The sequence below is a fragment of the Drosophila mojavensis genome, unplaced genomic scaffold (genome assembly GCF_018153725.1).
Source record: "Drosophila mojavensis isolate 15081-1352.22 unplaced genomic scaffold, ASM1815372v1 contig_136, whole genome shotgun sequence".
Taxonomy (NCBI): domain Eukaryota; kingdom Metazoa; phylum Arthropoda; class Insecta; order Diptera; family Drosophilidae; genus Drosophila; species Drosophila mojavensis.
This window is the reverse complement of record NW_025318667.1, coordinates 30832501-30851032: the sequence shown is the minus strand read 5'-3', so window position 1 is coordinate 30851032 and position 18532 is coordinate 30832501. Positions and strand designations below refer to the sequence as shown.

The 18532-nt window shown below is 40.9% G+C and overlaps 2 protein-coding genes across 9 annotated transcripts in view; one reads left to right on the top strand and one right to left on the bottom strand.

The window, feature by feature from the left end:
* Positions 1 to 222: 222 nt before the first annotated feature.
* LOC6586266 (phospholipid-transporting ATPase ABCA3) lies at positions 223 to 8594 on the top strand. Of its 4 annotated transcripts, none has more exons than XM_044009349.1 (9): positions 223 to 1227; positions 1321 to 1464; positions 2907 to 4199; positions 4539 to 5353; positions 6314 to 6648; positions 6715 to 7038; positions 7096 to 7444; positions 7516 to 8266; positions 8323 to 8392. In XM_044009349.1, the coding sequence occupies exons 1-8, from the start codon at positions 259 to 261 to the stop codon at positions 8258 to 8260; spliced, it is 4974 nt and encodes a 1657-aa protein (XP_043865284.1). In that variant the 5' UTR covers positions 223 to 258; the 3' UTR covers positions 8261 to 8266; positions 8323 to 8392. The 4 variants fall into 4 exon arrangements, with proteins under 4 accessions (XP_043865284.1, XP_043865292.1, XP_043865282.1 ...); XM_044009357.1 differs by having other exon boundaries at positions 224 to 861; positions 7516 to 8256; positions 8323 to 8594; XM_044009347.1 differs by having other exon boundaries at positions 224 to 1227; positions 7516 to 8256; positions 8323 to 8594.
* A 321-nt stretch (positions 8595 to 8915) lies between these two features.
* The window catches only part of LOC6586265 (phospholipid-transporting ATPase ABCA3), a 19375-nt gene continuing 9758 nt past the window's right edge, over positions 8916 to 18532 (bottom strand). For all 5 annotated transcript variants that reach the window (XM_044009332.1, XM_044009328.1, XM_044009344.1 and 2 more), the window contains 9 exons: positions 17478 to 18057; positions 15415 to 16833; positions 15012 to 15339; positions 13715 to 14941; positions 13508 to 13649; positions 11029 to 11205; positions 10149 to 10967; positions 9985 to 10080; positions 8916 to 9919 (listed from right to left, as the gene is read on the bottom strand). In XM_044009332.1, the coding sequence (XP_043865267.1) occupies positions 9727 to 9919; positions 9985 to 10080; positions 10149 to 10967; positions 11029 to 11205; positions 13508 to 13649; positions 13715 to 14941; positions 15012 to 15339; positions 15415 to 16833; positions 17478 to 18057 (4981 nt within the window). In that variant the 3' untranslated portion in view covers positions 8916 to 9726. The remainder of the gene's footprint in view (positions 9920 to 9984; positions 10081 to 10148; positions 10968 to 11028; positions 11206 to 13507; positions 13650 to 13714; positions 14942 to 15011; positions 15340 to 15414; positions 16834 to 17477; positions 18058 to 18532) is intronic.

The following is an 18532-nucleotide window of genomic DNA, read 5'->3' as shown; positions in this document are numbered from 1 at the left end:
GTCTTATAAAGATCGATTCAACAGTGTGAGTGGCAAATCTGATTTGGCTATATAGTGATTTATATACCCACAAATTTTGGTAAACCGGAAAAACACATTTTTGAGCATCAGCTTCCAAGTTTTCTTACCATAGACGTCTGTTGAGAATTGGTCAAAAGTGGCATGTCTAAGAAAATAGTGTTATATAGATTTAAAAAGCTTTTGTGTATTATCGGATCACTCAAACATCTCTCTGACAATTCCATCAAAGAATGTCTCATGTTAAACATATTTATTTCTACGTTCATATCACCCATATTTTGTGTACACTTCCATAGAAAAAGTCCAGACATTTGTAACGCAAAAAGTATCAACATGAGCATCCGTCACTATATAGACAAGTTTTTGTTGTTGTCGTGGCGACTGCATAGGATTCAGTGGAATCGGCCGATGGAGCTAATCTGGGTGGTATTCGCCCCCTTCGCGCTATGCTGCATCGCGGTCATCATGCGGCTGACGTCTAACATGTCCGAGCGCTTCAACAGTTTCTACGACCCAATTGATCTAACCCAGAGCTGGTACGATTTGATGGAGACGCTAACGATTCGCCAACAAATTACCCTCCAACATAATAGGAGCAATAATGTCTTCACTCCGAAGCTGGTGCTGGGCTGGGCGCCCGACGATTACAACATATTTGAGAAGATCATGGAGCTCTCCTTGCGCAAACTGAAATTGATCGAGCTACGCAGCTATACCGGGTGCTCCGAAATGAAGGCAGCTATGCAGAACGAGTTTCTGTTCGCGGGCATTTGCTTTGATCAAGGCCAGTTCGAGAAGAAATATATATTCATTGACGATTTCCTGGGCAAAGACGAGCAGGTACTTCCGCACATCAACTATTCAATTTTGTATCCCAGCGAGCTGCGCATGTTTCATAGCACGTACATTGGCGATAACTGGAAGACAATCCATCACGACGATCCCAAAATGTCTATAATACGACGCTTGAACGACGACAGCATAGATGGCCACTGCTCTTATGTCCGCGAAGGCTTTGCCTTCATCCAAATGGCCATAACCGAAACGTATCTAGTGATCATGAGCAGATCGAGCATACCAAAGATTGTGCTGCGACGCTTTCCGGTCAATGGACGCATCATTGACCCACAAATGACTCGCATAAATCACTCTATACCCATTCTACTTATTTTCGGCTTTTTGTTTCCGTCTCAAGTCCTTGTCTGCGTAGGTACCGACTTCACTTAGCTTGATAACAATACCGCTGCACATACCTATAACCTAATGATAACACTAATATTTATACAACTATCCATACAGCAAGTCGTCCAAGAAAAACAACGCCAGATGCGTCTGTTCCTAATCAATATGAACATTGGCAACATCATACACTTTATATGCTGGTACTGCAAAGGACTCGTCTATATGCTGATCAGCTCAATTCTTATTATGGGCGTCGTTAAGGTACGTAGATCCCACAAAAAAAATATTCTCGATCAGACTCGATTTAGCACTATCCGTCTTTCTGGCCGTCCGCATGTTTACAAGCCTCAATCTCAGAAACTATAGAACTAGGAACTTAAAATTTGTTTAACTATAACTACTCCCGTTTTTTGTTATCGATTAAAACCCTTTCGAAAATCTGCTATAAAATAATATCTCTTAAATTCTGAGAGATAGAGCCTCCCAATTAAATCAAATTCATGTGCATTTTATAAAATTTCGATTTTTGTTATAATTTTTATACCCTGAACCCATTGAAAATGGGAAATCAGGGTATACTGGTTTTGTGAAAAGAAGGAATCATCGCAGACCTCATAAAGTATATATATTCTTGATCAGGGCAACGAGCTGAATCGATATAGTCCTGTCCATCTGTCCGTCCGTATGAGCAAGCCGATCTCAGAAAATATAAGAGCTAGAGAGCTGAAATTTGGCATGCATACTCGTACATACCATAGGCAGTACAAGTTCATCTTCTTTTTTCGATAACTCATCCGAAAAATCGGCTTTGTTTTTTCAGTCTAATTTGAACACTTTCGACCTGGAGACTTCTTGCGTTGTATATAAAGTTAATGGATAATCTACAGATTTTGGATACCACGCCCCCTTCGCTCCCAATTTATAAAAAACGCATTTCAAGTACTAGAGACTTGTGCTTTGGAATGTACCTACATTTTCACCATACGATTACGTTTCATAAAGATAGTCTTACCACAAGAGAAATTATTCAACTAATAAATTCTCATAATATTGCCCACACTGCAGCGCAGCCCATGCGCAGTCACTGCTTACTACGCAGTTAGCAGAGCGCGTGATTATACGTACGTACGTGCGTGTGGATGCGTGTATATACATGTGTGCACAAAAGAAGTGCAGAATAAGTAGAATATCATATCTTAGAGGTTTCAGGGTATCTCCGAGTCGAGCAGTCTCGACTGGAGCCTTCTTACTTGTTTTGTTATAATGTTACAAAAAGAAGCGAAGAATTATAGAAATATCAGTTACTCGAAGGGTCTACTTATTTTGCTTTAACTTAACCTGAAGATCGTACAAGATTCACCAAATTTTGTATATTTTTGTGATGAATCCGCAAACTATGATCACTTCCGCTTTCACTCTGTGACGTCAATATTAAGAAACCAAATATGAATGGCTAAGCAGCTTTGTACAGTTTTCCTAGTACAGTCGAAGTCACAGTGTTTTTATATGTCATACGTTTATAGGTAATCTCGTTATTTTGCCCGTTCAGCTAGAGACTGACCCCTCTGCTATTTAATGAGCGGAGTTAGTTGTAACATCGGTAAATATCGATTCGTTTACCGTGTGAGCATACGCCTATTTTATCGATCTCAATAAAAAATCTAATCTAAAGTCTCGTCTACTGTGTAATTCAATGACAAAAGGTGCCTTGGAATGCTACGGAAACCATATTCAAGCAAACACCATGGTATATTATATTACTGGTGCTCGTCACGTATAATGTAGCAGCAACTAGTTTCTGTCTATTGATTGCCTCGTTTTTCAAGAGCAGTGCAGTGGCGCTGCGGGTAGTGACCGTAGTCTGGATAATCACGTATTTGCCATTCTTTGTGATATACAACAACCGGGAAAAGATTGACGCAACAGTTACATATATATCCTGTGCGTTCCCCAACACTGTACTGGCTCTGATTTGCCAGAGCCTTCTGGAGCGTGAGATGTTCTCTGGGAAGCAGTGGGTAGATCAGGGCTATGCATTAAGCTATGTGGCCGAACGCATCAGGGTCTTTCAGGGCATATATATATTTCTGATAACCACAGTTCTATATTCCGCCATCAGCATTTATATGGATGTATGGCACACGGGCGAAACGGGCGGCAGGCGACGCAAACACATATCTGCGCCCACGCATAGCGGCGACTTCACCTACCAGGACCGTGAGGATAGCTTCCTGCCGCAGGGCCCACAGCCGGTCGGAGTGAAGGCAACCAAAATCTATGAGGTGGAACCGTCGCATCGACGATTCAAGATCAAAATAAAGAAGCTGTGCAAACGATATGCAAACAACACTCGTGGTGCCCTCAACTCATTCACATGGAATATCTACGAGAATGAGGTTACCGTACTGATGGGCCACAATGGGTGTGGCAAGACGACGTTGCTCAAGATACTTGCTGGCCTGGTGGAGCCGACACGTGGCGTTGTCATGGTATCCGACTTTAATATACAAACCGAACGGCATGATGCGTCTTTGCAACTCGGCCTGGCACTGAACGACGATCTACTTTCACCGGACCTAACTGTCAACGACCAGATTCGTTTCATATGCATGGTTAAAGGTATCTCGTGGAATGATTCCTCCGAGGAGATTGAGCTATATACACAGATGCTACAGTTGACCAACGTCAGGTATACCAAGATAAAAAACCTGACCGCAAAGGAGAAAAGTCTACTCAATATTTGTTGCGCCTTTGCCGGTGGCAGCCCCATTATTCTCATCGACGATATTCATTCTGATCTGGATCTGATCACACAAAATCTCATTTGCAATCTCATCAACGAAGAGAAATTCAAACGCACCATTCTCTTGGTGTCCAATTCAACAGCGCTAGCTAGCCACCTGGCCGATCGACTGGCTATCATGTCCAATGGGGAGCTCAAGTGCACTGGAAGCAAACCTTTTCTGCGTAATATGTACGGACATGGTTTTCGTCTGGTAAGGAAATGTTCTTACATCACTCTTATCATATTGCGACAACAAATTCAGAAATGCTTTCAGAAATTTCAGAAATGCTTTCTCGCAACTCGCTTTACTTGTCGCTTTGGCGCTCTTCTCGCTTCGTTTGCACTCTGACATGTTTTAAGCGATCACATGTAAATCAGCATGTAGAGCTTTCTCGCTTATTGTCGCTCCATATTATCGCATCGCTTATCGCGGCCACTCTGACATCAGGCTTAGTCCATTTCTCTGCCAGCAGGCGTAGTCACACTCAAAACATAACTATGATATTTATGTATTTCAGTTCTGATTTCATTATTCGTCTCAATTTCGTAGACCTGCATTAAAGGTAAAGATTTTGATTTATCAGAGTTGCAAACTCTGTTAAGCAAATATCTACCGAATCTGACAGTGGAAAGTGATATTGGGAATAAAATCACATATGTGCTTGAGACCAAGTACGAGGATAGATATCCCAACCTGTTTGATGACCTAGAGGACGAAATGGTAAATCTAGGCATAATCAGTTTTCGCATACGTGACACGTCATTGGATGAGATCTTCTTCCGCTTTGGCTCCGAGGATGGAGATGTCAACGGAGAACCAACGATATTGCTAGACGACTTGAAAGTAGTCTACGAAGACTCGGACAGTGTTGGACGTGTCAAAGGAGCAAAGCTTACCAAAATGCGTATACTGGCCCTGCTTCAAACGCGCTATATACTTAATAAACGCCAAATTCCCATGAAAATCATCCACGCCTTGGCTATATTAATAGCCGCCATATGCACCTTCTCCTCATTGATTTTTTTTGGGAAGGACTATCAGCTGGTGCCAATTTCCTTCAATCTAACTCAAATACGCAATATTGATGCATTTGTGGAAATGATGTCAAGTAGTCTGGATGTACTTGAAATGCAGGAGTTCTTTATAGAGCTACTCTTCTGGTATGATGGTCATGTTAAAATACTAAAGACAATGATCGATTCGGAGTTCTATTTACTACTGCAAACCGATTTTAATCGAGTTGTTAACTATCGCTACATATTCGGTGCTTCGCTTGACACGAACATTATAACCGTCTGGTATAACAATATACCACTTCATGCCGCACCGTATGGCCTCAATTTGGTTCACAATGTTGTTGCACGGTAAGTCGCTTAATTGTTGTCTATACTTCTCATTAGGAATGGATAGAAAAGTTATCTAAACAAAATGTACATATTAATATCTAAATAATCATCAGATGATGATCTGTTGACACTCTGAATAGTGAGACTTCAAGAGTATACATACATAGATCTCCAAATAATCTGTCTGCATTCTATAGACCCTTAGCTCATATATCCGACGAGGACTTAGGGTATATCCTCGGTTTGACTTGATAATACAGATCACATAATCTGTAGTAGTAACTAGTAAGAAACCTCGACTACGAGATCCCCTGGATCCTTTGAAGAATTGATATATCAATAATTTTTCGTGTCTTTCTGCATAGGAACTTAATCGTTTAATAACTTTTCTTGTCATTAGACTTTCTTTATGAAACTTTTAGATCGTGACTAACATTAAAATGCGTGTATGTGCCAAAACACTTAATTTGAAATACGCCTTTTACAAATATATTGGTGAGGGGGTGGGTATAGGGGTCGTCTAAAGGTGTAAGAGATATAATTAAATAACTATTTTTCGATAAGGTTTTTAATAGATAACAAAATATCGGGAGTAGTTATGGATATTTTGAGAAAAACTCGATATGCGTGTGATTTCAAGCTCTAGCTCTTATATCTTCTGACATCGACGCATTCATACATACGGACGGACAGATACACAGACAGGGCTAAATCGACTCAGCTCGTCGCCCTGATCAACAATATACTTACATATATATGTATATACTTTGTGGAGTCTGCCACGCCTCGTTCTGCCCGTTACACACTTTTAACAAATTCATTATACCCTGTTTTCCCATCGAAAATGGGTTTAGCGTATAATAATAGTATCGCTATGTGGGAAGTATTGAATTAATAGCCGCATTACAGTAGGTAACAGTGGGACACTTATGTATGAAGAATTTAATTATGTTATGTTACATCTCTTCCCCACTGTAGACGCTTCTTCAACGATGAGGCTTCAATCGATGTGACATTAGAACCGCTGCCATTCCAAGCCCATGTGAACGCATTGCCACAGACGCCGTTTTCTTTGGGCACGATGATGGCCATAAATTTCTCGTTCATATTTAGCAATCTGTGGATGAGCGTTGCAATTTCTAGCATAATGGACCATCATTTCAAGAAACAGCAGTATCTCACCGGAATGAGTCTAACCGTCTATAGCTTTTGTATGTTTGTCTTCGATTTTATACGGGTTGTATTGTTGACTCTGATGATAGTAATAGTAGTATCATTCTACTTTAATCCGCGACACGATGTGCATTTATATTGTCAGTATAGTGGTTAAACGATCAATGGATCCTTATTTAGTCATCGAAATATTCTTCCTTCCACAGGCTGGATTTTTCTCGCACACACCTTCAATGGTTTCTCTGTGGTCACATTATCCTACCTGCTCGGGGTCTTGCCCATCGAGCCTAATAGTGCATTTATTGCAATATCAAGCTTTAATGCACTGGGTATCATCATGTTCGTTATAACTGTCAGTGACTATCTTGTCGATATGAACGGTATTTTCCAGCTGCTTCCCCAATACACGTTCGCTGAGGTGATTTTCAAATTGGTTTTCCTGTATGAGTATGACTTTCTCTGTAAGGACTCGAATATCAACTTCCTATCGACGGTAGTGGAAAAGTGCAAAGTATTACCAAACTGTTGCAGTTGAGTACCTCAACCCCTCGTTCATACTCAATCAATGAACATCTCCTGATCCACAGTCGCGTACAATTACTGGAGTGGTAACTTTGGTGTAGTCATTGATGTTATCATGATGGTAGTCGCCGTTGTCGTGCCGCTAGTTATTTTTCTTGTGATAGAATACTATACGCTAATGAGATGCAAATGCCAGACAGTACCGATGACAAGTAAGCGGAAGCCGAATCCGAGCGAGTCGCGCATAGATCGTCAGGCCCCCCATAGAGTGGACGAATCGGTTCTTACCGAAAGAAGTCTCATAGAGAACCTTAATGACAAAGAACGATCAAACTATGCTGCCATCTGTCACGGAATAGGCAAAAGCTATGGCAAAAAATTTGTTTTAATACGTTTTGATCTAATTATACCCCAGTAAGTTGCACACAAATATCCTTACGCTAATGCTCCGTCGTCCTCTAATCGGAACATATTATATTTCCCAGTTCCGAATGCGTTGGTCTAATGGGATATAACAATTGCGGCAAGTCGACAATTGCCAAAATGATTATTGGTGACCTACAACCGTCGTATGGACGGATATGGATTGGGGGCTACAACACACAAAAGGAACGCGCCAAGTGCTATCCTTTGTTGGGCTATTGCTCACAGCATGAATCTCTACCGAGAGACTTTACACCATACGAACTGCTGATCATTCAGTCGATGATGCACGGAGTGTCCAAAAAGCTTGCCACTCCAATATGCGAGGGATTGTCACATTTGTTGGGCTTCCAAAGCTGTTACCGCCAGCTGCTCAAGCTCTGCACCACCGGGCAAATAAGGCGCATAGGGTTCGCTCTAGCCATTTTGGGTGATCCGATGTTAGTTTGCATAGATGGACCACCTGGTGGCATTGATCCAAATGGCAAGCGTACCCTGTTCAGTCTGACTTCCTATATGCAAAGTCGTGGCTGCAGTTTCCTGTACTCGAATCTCTCGGCTTTGGACTGTGAGCGACTGTGCCAGCGCGCTCCGATTCTATATGATGGTAAGGTATGGACGGTTGGCTCACAGAGAGAGCGCTATAGACGCGGCTATGAGCTGGAGGTGCGCTTCAAGCGTAAGGCTAATGCCGACATTAGCACGGCAAGAAGCACCTGGGATCGCATCAATAAGTTTCCCGTTTCGCCGCACAACAAATTGATTCTTTTCGTTCAAATGAAATTTCCTGAGGCAATTTTACAGTAAGTACTGGTATATTGCTTTTATACAGCGGTCGGTTAACTAACTATTTTCCTCTTAACCTCCAGGCAACAGCACGACAATGCTATGGTCTACTATATACCACGCAATTCGATTAGTTTTGCAGAAATATTTCAGATCATACGCAAGGATGCGTTCGAATTGAATATTGAGGATTTCTATATAACCCGAAATATTATTGGTGGCATGCACTCCCACCTATTTGACAGTACAATCCTTAGGGATATGAAATAACACAATTCATATTTTTTAGTTTTTAGAGACGGCAACTCCGTCTTGCCCTCTCAAGTAAATCATGCAGTTTATTTTCCTAATACAATTTTTTAAAGTTTTATCAAAATTTAGTTCAAATGATCATCCGATTTCAGCGATAGCGAAGCATCAAAAGTTTAAAACAGAAATTTGTATCATAATATCCAGTTGGCAAAGAAAGCGCAAAATGTTATTTTGAAAATCCCGCAAAAGCCGCCAATTGCATTCATGTCCATGTTTACATTACATTTACAGTTGTCCAAATGTTAAATAACATGGAACGTATTTGTTAGCTGACAAAAGCTTTTTGCTTTAGTGGCATCCCTTATTAAACAACCTGTACTCAATAATATAAGAGATTAAATGCAATCGATGAAATGTGCACAAATATTTATTACATTGTATATTTTTTATATTACATTTTTATTCAATACATAAATTCTTTTGATGTATTTATACAATCATCGTATCGAATATGTGATGTAATTTAAATAAATTCAATTTACACTAGTAATTTACATTAGACTCTAATATACGTTTAGATGATTTTGTAATTTAACAATTTTGCTAGTTAGCGCGGCGTGCCCTCAAATACGCAGAAACATCACAAAAGCTAATAAATTATATTATTGTCCGCCCATAAAAATCACATACAGCCAAGGGTAAAAATTGTTTCTTCGATCGTTAAAATTCTATTAATGTATACAATCCTATCGGTCGTAAAAAAGGTTTACATATTAATAGGCCTATAGATGGGTACATTAAGTTCGTTAAGTTTAAATACTTATCAGCCGCAACACTTTTCACGCAATCTGTGTTTACAAAGAGGAAAAAGTGGTTATATTCAATATATATTATACAATATTAATATTAAACAAATTCTAATAGTTAAGCTCAAGCTCTACAATTGAAGCCAAATTCAACAATTTACAATACTATTTATACTGCCCTGGTTAGCGTTGGTCAATTAGAAAATTAGTTAATAATATTTTTAAAAAAATAATTTTTTTTAAATAAAATAAAAAAGCTAGCGATTTAAGTTAGGTTCAAATGTTAATCCGTCGGCTTTTGATTTGTGACGTGTAATGAATGAAGTACGATGTATGAGTCTTTAGGTATGATGCTCTGTATGATATGTAAGCCACGAAAAAGCTGGCATTTGCTCAGAAGATAGTGAGTCAATATGTCCTGGAGTTAGCTCACTTTGAATGGCGCTCATCTGCAGCCTGAAGTTTGGCAAATTCTAAAAATATCTCCTCCAATGTTGTCTGACTTATGGAATAATCTTCCACATGCAACTCTTCACGGTGGCTCTCTATAATACCAAAGATCTCGGACCATTTAAGGCCCTGCAATGGAATGTAAAACGTTAGCATGCCCTGGCACTCCTCCCTAAAATAAAAAAAATATATGTTACTATATAATAAATACTATGAAATGTAAATAGATAAGCTTACTGTAGAACAGACTCGGGGTACTTCTCTTGGACAAACGCTTTTACTTTATCATTATCCTGCTTTGCTATCATACCGTTATCGATTTCGATTACATTGCTGTTTTCCATAGATTCAAAATTGCTTGATTAACTTAATACATATATGTAGATATACCGAGTACTCACCCAGTCGACGGCAGGATATCGGCCACGCTACCCTTGTATGGGACGGGTGTCGGCGATATATTTTCATTGGAGGCGGTTGAAGTTCTTAAGGAATCGAGATTACTATCCATCGCGACATTTCTGACATCATATGGAATGGGTGTGCTGTAGCCATCATTCAAGAGAGGCCCGCGTTTTTGAACTGTTAAATTGGGTAGGATTTTAATTTTAAGTATGAAACCTTTGGAGAACTTGTTCTTCAACTGCTGCGTGGAGCCCATGCACATCAACTCGCCATTGACCATGATAGCGAGACGAGTGCACAAGGCTTCGCACTCCTCCATGCTGTGCGATGTGAGCACAATTGATGTGCCCGAGTCCCGTATACGACACACAATATTCCATAGCTGACGCCGGGCAGCTGGATCCATGCCCGTGGTAGGCTCGTCCATGTAAACAACAGCCGGAGAGCCAAGCACTGCAATGGCTGCGCTCAGTTTGCGCTTGTTGCCGCCGCTATAGGCCTTCGTCTTCTTATCGAGATGCTTTAGAAAGCCAAATGACATCGCCAAGTCCTCGGACAACGGCTTAATGTTCTTTCTCCTAATGCCGCGCAGAAGGCAGAAAATCTTTAAGAGCTCTCGACCACTTAGGTTCTCGAGTACCGCATCGAACTGCGGACAATAGCCAATACGCTTGTATATCTCATTTATATTCTCTTGCAGATCCCTGCCCTGAACATAGACGTTACCCAGGCTAATATTCGTATCGCCTGTCAGCATCTTGAACGTTGTCGTCTTTCCAGCACCATTGACGCCCAGCAAGCCAAAGCACTCGCCTCTGAAAGACACACCAAGAAATTAGTACACAACGCACGTCCATTCAAATTAAAGCTGCTTACTCGCTCACGCATAGAGACACCTGGTTGACAGCCAAAAACTTTCCATAATACTTGCAGACACGATCCAGGACTAGATTCTTTTCAGCTATCTCTTGCTGGCTCCAATTCAAAATGCGCCTACGCTCCTTATCCACATCGTCATCCACGTTAGTTCGCTCAGGCGGCATTGGGGGTTTTCTGCAAAGTCAATAGGAATACGAAAACTAAATTTTAAACAAATTTATATCCATTTTCATTTAACAAGGGTGAGAGAGAACTTTACAATGCCACGATCATATATGATATATACATACAGTGAAATCCGGCTATAGCGACATTCAATGGACCGACGATTTTACGTCGCTGTACCCGGAGGACGCTTAAACCAGAAGGAGCAAAAAAAAAAATACGTTTCTCTCTGTTTTACGGTTGCCATGTTCGTAATAGGCTTTAACATATAATAATTTAATTAAAACAAACAAACTTTATACATTTTTTTCATTAACATGGTATATAAACATTTGTATGGCGTCGGCACTGCAGTCTCTCTCTCTCAGTTTCAGTTTTTCCCGATTTGGAACGCCCCTACTGGGTGTAGACACTTTTGGTCAGTTATTAGAACGAGCTAACGGTACCCTAACTGCAATTTGAATGCTTACGCTCCGAAAATGTGAAAATTAATTTTTCGATATGCCACGCCCCTAAAGAGGCGTAAAAATTATATTTTGGGCATCGATAGAGGAGGTTACTAGTAACCTATCTAACTTCTAGCTGTTATAGTTTAAGAGATACACATTTTGCGGTTTGCCACGCCCCCTGTGGGTGGACATACATATATCCGTCAAAGCCTTTTGGTCATAAGTGGTCAGCCCGAGTATATATACAAAATTTGAGGTCTCTAGCATAAATAGTGTCCAAAATATAGCAGAATTGAAAAAATGACTATATCTTCAAGTCTGATTTGCCACGCCTCTAATGGTCATAGACATATAAGTCATTAGACTTTATAGAATCATAACATTAGCTTACGTGCAAAATTTCAGCGTTCTAGCTGTAAACCTCTTGGATATACAGTTTCATCCGATTTGCTACGCCTGCCAATGACCGTAGATATATCTGCCATAGCTCGTAATCTTGGGTGGTCGATGCGAATCTACATTCAAAATTTCAGCATTCTAGCCCCATCAACTAATATGATTTCCTGCATATCGGAAAATGCATTTTCCGATTTACTACGCCCCTAGTGGGCGGATCAAGAAAATTTTATAAATCGGAGATATACCCGAGTATGTGCTCCAAATTTCAAGACTCTAGCTTCAATAGCGCCGAAAAGTTATACGGACAGACGGACATTGCACAAGCCCAATATACTAATTCACTTTCGTGAATAATTATAATAATTCACTTTCGTGAATGATTATAAAAATAAATTAAAAACAAGTAAAAAGACTCTAGTCGAGACTGCTCGACTAGGAGATACCCTGAACCCTCTAATCTGATATTCTAATCAGTCTGCACTTATTTTCGACACACATACATACACATGCACGTATTAAAACGCGCTCTGCTAACTACGCAGTAAGCAGCGACTGCGCTTGGGCTGCGCTGTAGTGTGGGCAACATTATAAGAATTTACTTGTTGAATAATTTAATTTCTAGACGTACAATCTTAATGAAATTCAGGGCGTAATCATATGGTGAAAATGTATGTACATTCCAAAGCACACGTCTCTAGTACTTGAAATACGCTTTTTACAAATATCGAAATTATATAAAATACATATAAGTCTACATTTAAAATTTGCAAGCTCCAGCTCTAAAGGTGTAGGAGATATAATTAAATAACTATCTTTCGATAAGGGTTTTAATCGATAACAAAATATCGGGAGTAGTTATCGATATATAAAGAAAAACTTGATATGCGCGTGATATACCCGGACCTAGGAAAAAAATTTCAAGTCTCTAGCTCTTATATCTTCTGAGATCGACGCGTTCATACATACGGACGGACGGACGGACAGACAGACGAACAGGGCCAAATCGACTCAGCTCGTCGCCCTGATCAAGAATATATATACTTTGTGGGGTCTGCCTCGCCTTTCTGCCTGTTACATACTTTTAACAAAACCATTATACCCTGATTTCCCATTTTCAATGGGTTCAGGGTATAATAAGCGGATTCTCGTTAAAAGCGAAAACGTACTAAGCGGAGGCTTTTACATATAAGTTTGTATGGGGACCAACCAAGACATCGAATTTTCGTCGAAATAACCGATTGAACGCTTTAAGCGGACTCGCTATATCCGGATTCCACTATATATACAGATTCAAGTGGCAGAAGTCTCTATATCAATTTTAGTTCCGATCGCCCATCAATTGAACTATTCGAACTTGTCAAAATCAAGACCCATTCGAGACTCTGCGTGTCGTACCTTTTGCAAGCGATACTTTTCTCTTGAATGACTTTTGGCGTATGGAATTGGGAGCTAAAGATACTTACTTAGATAACCAAGATCTGATCTTGCGACTTATGCCGTATGCGTTCAGCAAAAGGCATATAAACAGCATGAAGCCTACGATGAGCATGTAAACAATCTCCTGCAGCACACCTGGCGGCTCCCAATCAAAAAAGTCACTTACGCCTTGAAATTGATCAAACATAATAGTTAATAGAAAAAATCGTATATAATCGTACTTCTATACTCACTGCAACACATGGGCACGAGCTCGCAGATAATGATGGGCGGCAGGCCAGTTAGCTTGTCGCAGGCAGCTCGCGTGGCCGTGTTTGAGCTGACCTTGTGGATGCCCATGGCGAGCGAGAAGTGCGGAAAGATGCGGAATATATTATTTAGCCAATTCGCGACAGTTTTCGATTCGAACAACTCGCTATACATTATTATGACTACTGCGAATATGGCATTACCAGCGAAAATATTCAGAATAACGATGCGCGCAAAGCCACTGGCGGCATCTTTGAAGGAATACGACAGGAAATAGGTGAAGGGCAAGACGGCAAATCCAAAGATCAGCATCAGCAAAAAGATGCGACCCAGCTGATCAACAGTACTGAAGTTTTCTTCCTGGAAACAAGCTAGCGTCATAGTAGCAATAAAGGCTGTTACCGCAAAGGTCAAAATGTCCCAAATAAAGTGAGACATCCAAAAGATCCAGCCCTTAACGCCGCTTACAAACTGTAATAGCTGCGACCTCGATTCGCGCTCATTGATCAGGAACAATATATACAATGTACTGACAAAGCACATACAAAAAACTATATTGCTGGCTAATTGGGTGCCCAGGCCAGCCCCATTTTGTGACCGGACGAGCAGTGTCTCCGTTTTAAACGGCAACGGCGAGTTGGTAACGCGGATCCTTACATTTTCGCCAATTAGGGCGCGCGCTATCGCATTATGCACCATGTTAAGCGTGAGTGGTGCTGTGTGTAATAGCTGGTTGTTGAGCCAGGTGGTTATGCTATTCTCTCCAATGGTGGCACCTACCAGGTAGCGTGCGTTTATTCTCAGCTGTATGGTCTTTCCCAATTCGAGTATGTAGTCCGAAAAGCTCTGATTGCCTGTAGTCTCCAACGTATAGGTAGGCCCATACGAAGTGGCCAACTGTTTGTAGCTTTTGGCGATCAAAGCGCCCTGTGAACTGCCTGGTAGCCCCGGCAGAGCTTCCATCACGGAAACCGCAACTGGATATTGAGTAAGGTCGAGCTCTATCGCAGGCAAATCTGAGTTCGTGCCACCACTGCGGGACACCATTATTGTCAAGGCCACAAACAGAATTGGCAAGAGATTTTGCACGAGCAACAGTACCGTGTTGCGATAGGTATAGAGCATCTTCTTATACAGCATTGCCGCCCACTGATTACCCGTCAGCTTCATGCCGTCCAACATTTGAGCACTCTGCGCCAAATAGGTGTCCGCTGCAAACAGTTAGTTGAGCTTATCAATATACGGCCAAGTAGCCAGAGATTTAGTTCAAACACTGCTTACATTTCATGGACTCATTGTCGGTATTTGGAGCTAGGGGAATCGCTTTTGACTTAGGCTCAACTGCATCGCCATTGGGCATCGACTCGGCACCCACTTTCATGAATACTTCTTCCAGTGAAGTATTGCCAACACCAAAGCCATCAAGATTCAACTCATCTTTGCGCTTCTCTAGTTCTCGAAACAGTTCCTCGAACTTACTCGAATACTTATCGGGCAGACTGTAAGTTAGCTCTGTGCCAATATCGCTAGTTGGCCGTATATTGGGGATATATTTGCTAAGTACGGCCGTCACTTCCGCCGGATGACAGTTATCTTTCTTGACAAGTATCTAAAAAACATAGACGTCAAATTTGAATATACTCAAGTGTTATGAGTATTACTAAATGCCCTGGCAAACACTCACCAATTGATGACCCGACCCGAACTTCTTCTTCAAGAAAAAGGAAGTGCCATTGCACTTAAGCTCTCCACCGCACATGATGGCAATACGATCGCCTAGCACGTCAGCCTCATCCATGAAATGTGTGGTCAGCAATATGGTGCGACCGGGCCGTTCGCTTATCAGTAAATCCCACAGCTGTCGTCGAGCAGCTGGATCCATACCAGAGCTGGGCTCATCGCAGAGTACGACTTTGGTGCCGCCGCAAAGAGCACAGCAGAGGGATAATTTCCGTTTCATGCCACCCGATAGTGTTTCCGCCAAATTGTTGGCTTTCTTCTCCAGGTTGATCATTTGCAGATACTTCTTTACCTCAGCATCCACGGCCTGGCCCTTGAGACCCTTGAGCCGACAAAAGAAGCGCAGATGGTTTTCTACGGTCATATCATTGAATAGCACATTATGCTGTGGGCAAACGCCCAAGGACTCGCGCGCTCCCTTGGTATTGGTGCGTATGTCGCTGCCATTGATAATCGCCGTGCCAGATGTTGGCGGCAGCATGCCCGTTAGCATCGATATGGTTGTCGTTTTGCCAGCCCCATTGTGGCCAAGTAGCACGGTAATGTTGTCCTCATACATATTCAGTGATATTCCCTTGACAGCCCATTTATTTTGGAATTTCTTCTTCAGATTTCTGATCTGCAGGCCAATGAGCTTGTCAGTGGGCTCTGCCTCAAAGGCGTTTGGGTCCTGCTGCTCCAATTCGGGCATGTCCTCTGCGTGCGTCACTTTCTTTGCCTGGCACCAAAACGACTTTGTAAAGGGGAAATACCATTCGCGCGTCACGCCATAGCTGCCAGCGAATATCTGCTCAATGTAGAGACAAACCAGCATATAGACTACACTGGACACCAGCATCATTATCATAACATAGCCAACAGTTAGGTTGTCATCGATGTTAACCGGCGAGAATAAATTGTTCCACTGTAAGCCCTCACCGGACGCCTCAAATGACACAATCAACATTATGCCAAAGCCCATTGCCGTATTCAAGCACATTGACCACCCGAGCTTATCGCTCAGACTGAGTGCGCCGTATGTTGGAATCGTGAGCATATACGGCATATAGAAGATGAACCACACCAAGCCAGTTACCGCTGCTGCTGTGCTGGCCTTGGCGAAGAGCGTGGACATCATGAAGCAAAAGCAGATCGTGTTCGTCGTGTAAACGAGGAAGAACAAGAGCACGGCGAAGAAATTTGATTGGGTTAGGACGGCGACGTTTTCGCTGAAGCGTATTTTCATCAATGCAACCATTAAAATCACTGATATTGTCAGCATGCAGAATGACTTAATGAACCAGGCGGACCAATGCAACCAGTTGTCCAGTCCCATTATCTTCATCACTTCCTTCAACTGCATTTCCTTCTCCTTGGAGATGTACTGTAAGGCGACGAAATAATTAAAATTGTATTATTATAATAGCAGCTGAGCCAATTAAGTCGAATGTGGCCTGGTTACCCAAATTCAACATTTATCTTTATTAACTGTTGGGGCAAAAGGTTGAATGTGAATATGCTCTGACTCTTGAATTGCCCTAGAATTACTCACATAAATAATGTTTACTATCGCGCCAAATTCATTATTGCAATTGTTAAAAGTCTATCGCTAATTCAAACAAAAATTGTATATATGCTTACAATATGATGACCCATTTTATGTCCTCAAATTGTTAAGCCTTTCGATTTTGGAGAGGGTATTCAAAAAGTATGTTGAAGTTACAGTCAATATCCGATTAGTGTTTAATATCGATTTAAATCAATTTGAGGCAATTTGTAAAAACGATCGTTATCACAACTTTGAAGCACTGATAGTCAAACGAATTGACGAATAGATTGAATGCTGACATGCATCATGTAATCAATTTGAGTAGTATCTAAAAGATGTGTATTTAGAGTATCTAACCTATAGAGTATATATGAAAGCCAAAACATATTATGTATTATAGTTAGGTATAAGAAAAGTAATCTTATATATCATAAGGCTCGGTAAAGCAAGCAGTGCTTTTGGACAAGGGAGTTACTTACCCTGGTTATGCATGTGCACGGATAGATGAAACTTAGCAGAATAATTAGGGATATCACATCGTGGAACGCGCCTATCAACTTATCATTTGTATAGGCTGGATACGGATAGCGTTGCATAACTACGTCGGGCAACGTTTTGCCAGATGACTTGAGTTGTATGTAGGACATGCTAATCGCATTCTGTATGGGCAGGAAGCCTTCGCGTAAATAACCGGGAGGTGTTCCGCCATCATCTGATTCGGGATTTCGTGGTCCCGGTGGTGATAGCATTGGATATAATCGCTTTGTTAGCCATGTGGCTGAGCCAAATTTGACCGTCCGGAGCTCTGAAGGAAAGCGCAATGTGTATTCTAAATTGTCTGGTAGTTCATCAAATTTGGATCCATGAAACACAACACCAGCAAAAGCATTTCTCCCCACCACATTCGATTCAATGTTGTCGATACTGTCGATACCCTCTACAGTCATGTTTAATCTGGTCGCAACTTTGGCCATCAAATCGTCCAGGACGGCAGTTCGGGGTGCATATACCAGCATAAAATTTGGACGCGCATTGCCAGACAAACTGTTTACAGATTTACTAAATAGAAAAGATTATTCAATCAGCTGATGAACATAAAAGCATTTTTTTATTTTATGTTATTATTATATTATGTTATTATTAAATGCAAGCAATAAAAAAAAAAAAACTTAAAGAATAATACATGAAATCCAATAACGAATGTTGAATAAAAATATAAGTAAATAATAATTAAATCTATAATAATAAAGAATAAATAAATACATTTTTAGTGCAACGATTCTTATTAAAGATATTAGATTAAACAGGTGTGCATGCAGAGGGAAATAAACATAAAAACATGTTTACTCATTCTCATGAACATATTTTTAATCAGAGACCGCCCATACATTATATAGAACTATCATATAGAACTATAAAACATATGTATTCTTGTAAGAATGGTAGGATCGATAATCAATAACCGTAAACATATATGAATATGTAAGCCAGTTATGCTTATTTCGCTAAGCACAGTATTGACTTTTGTCGTGAT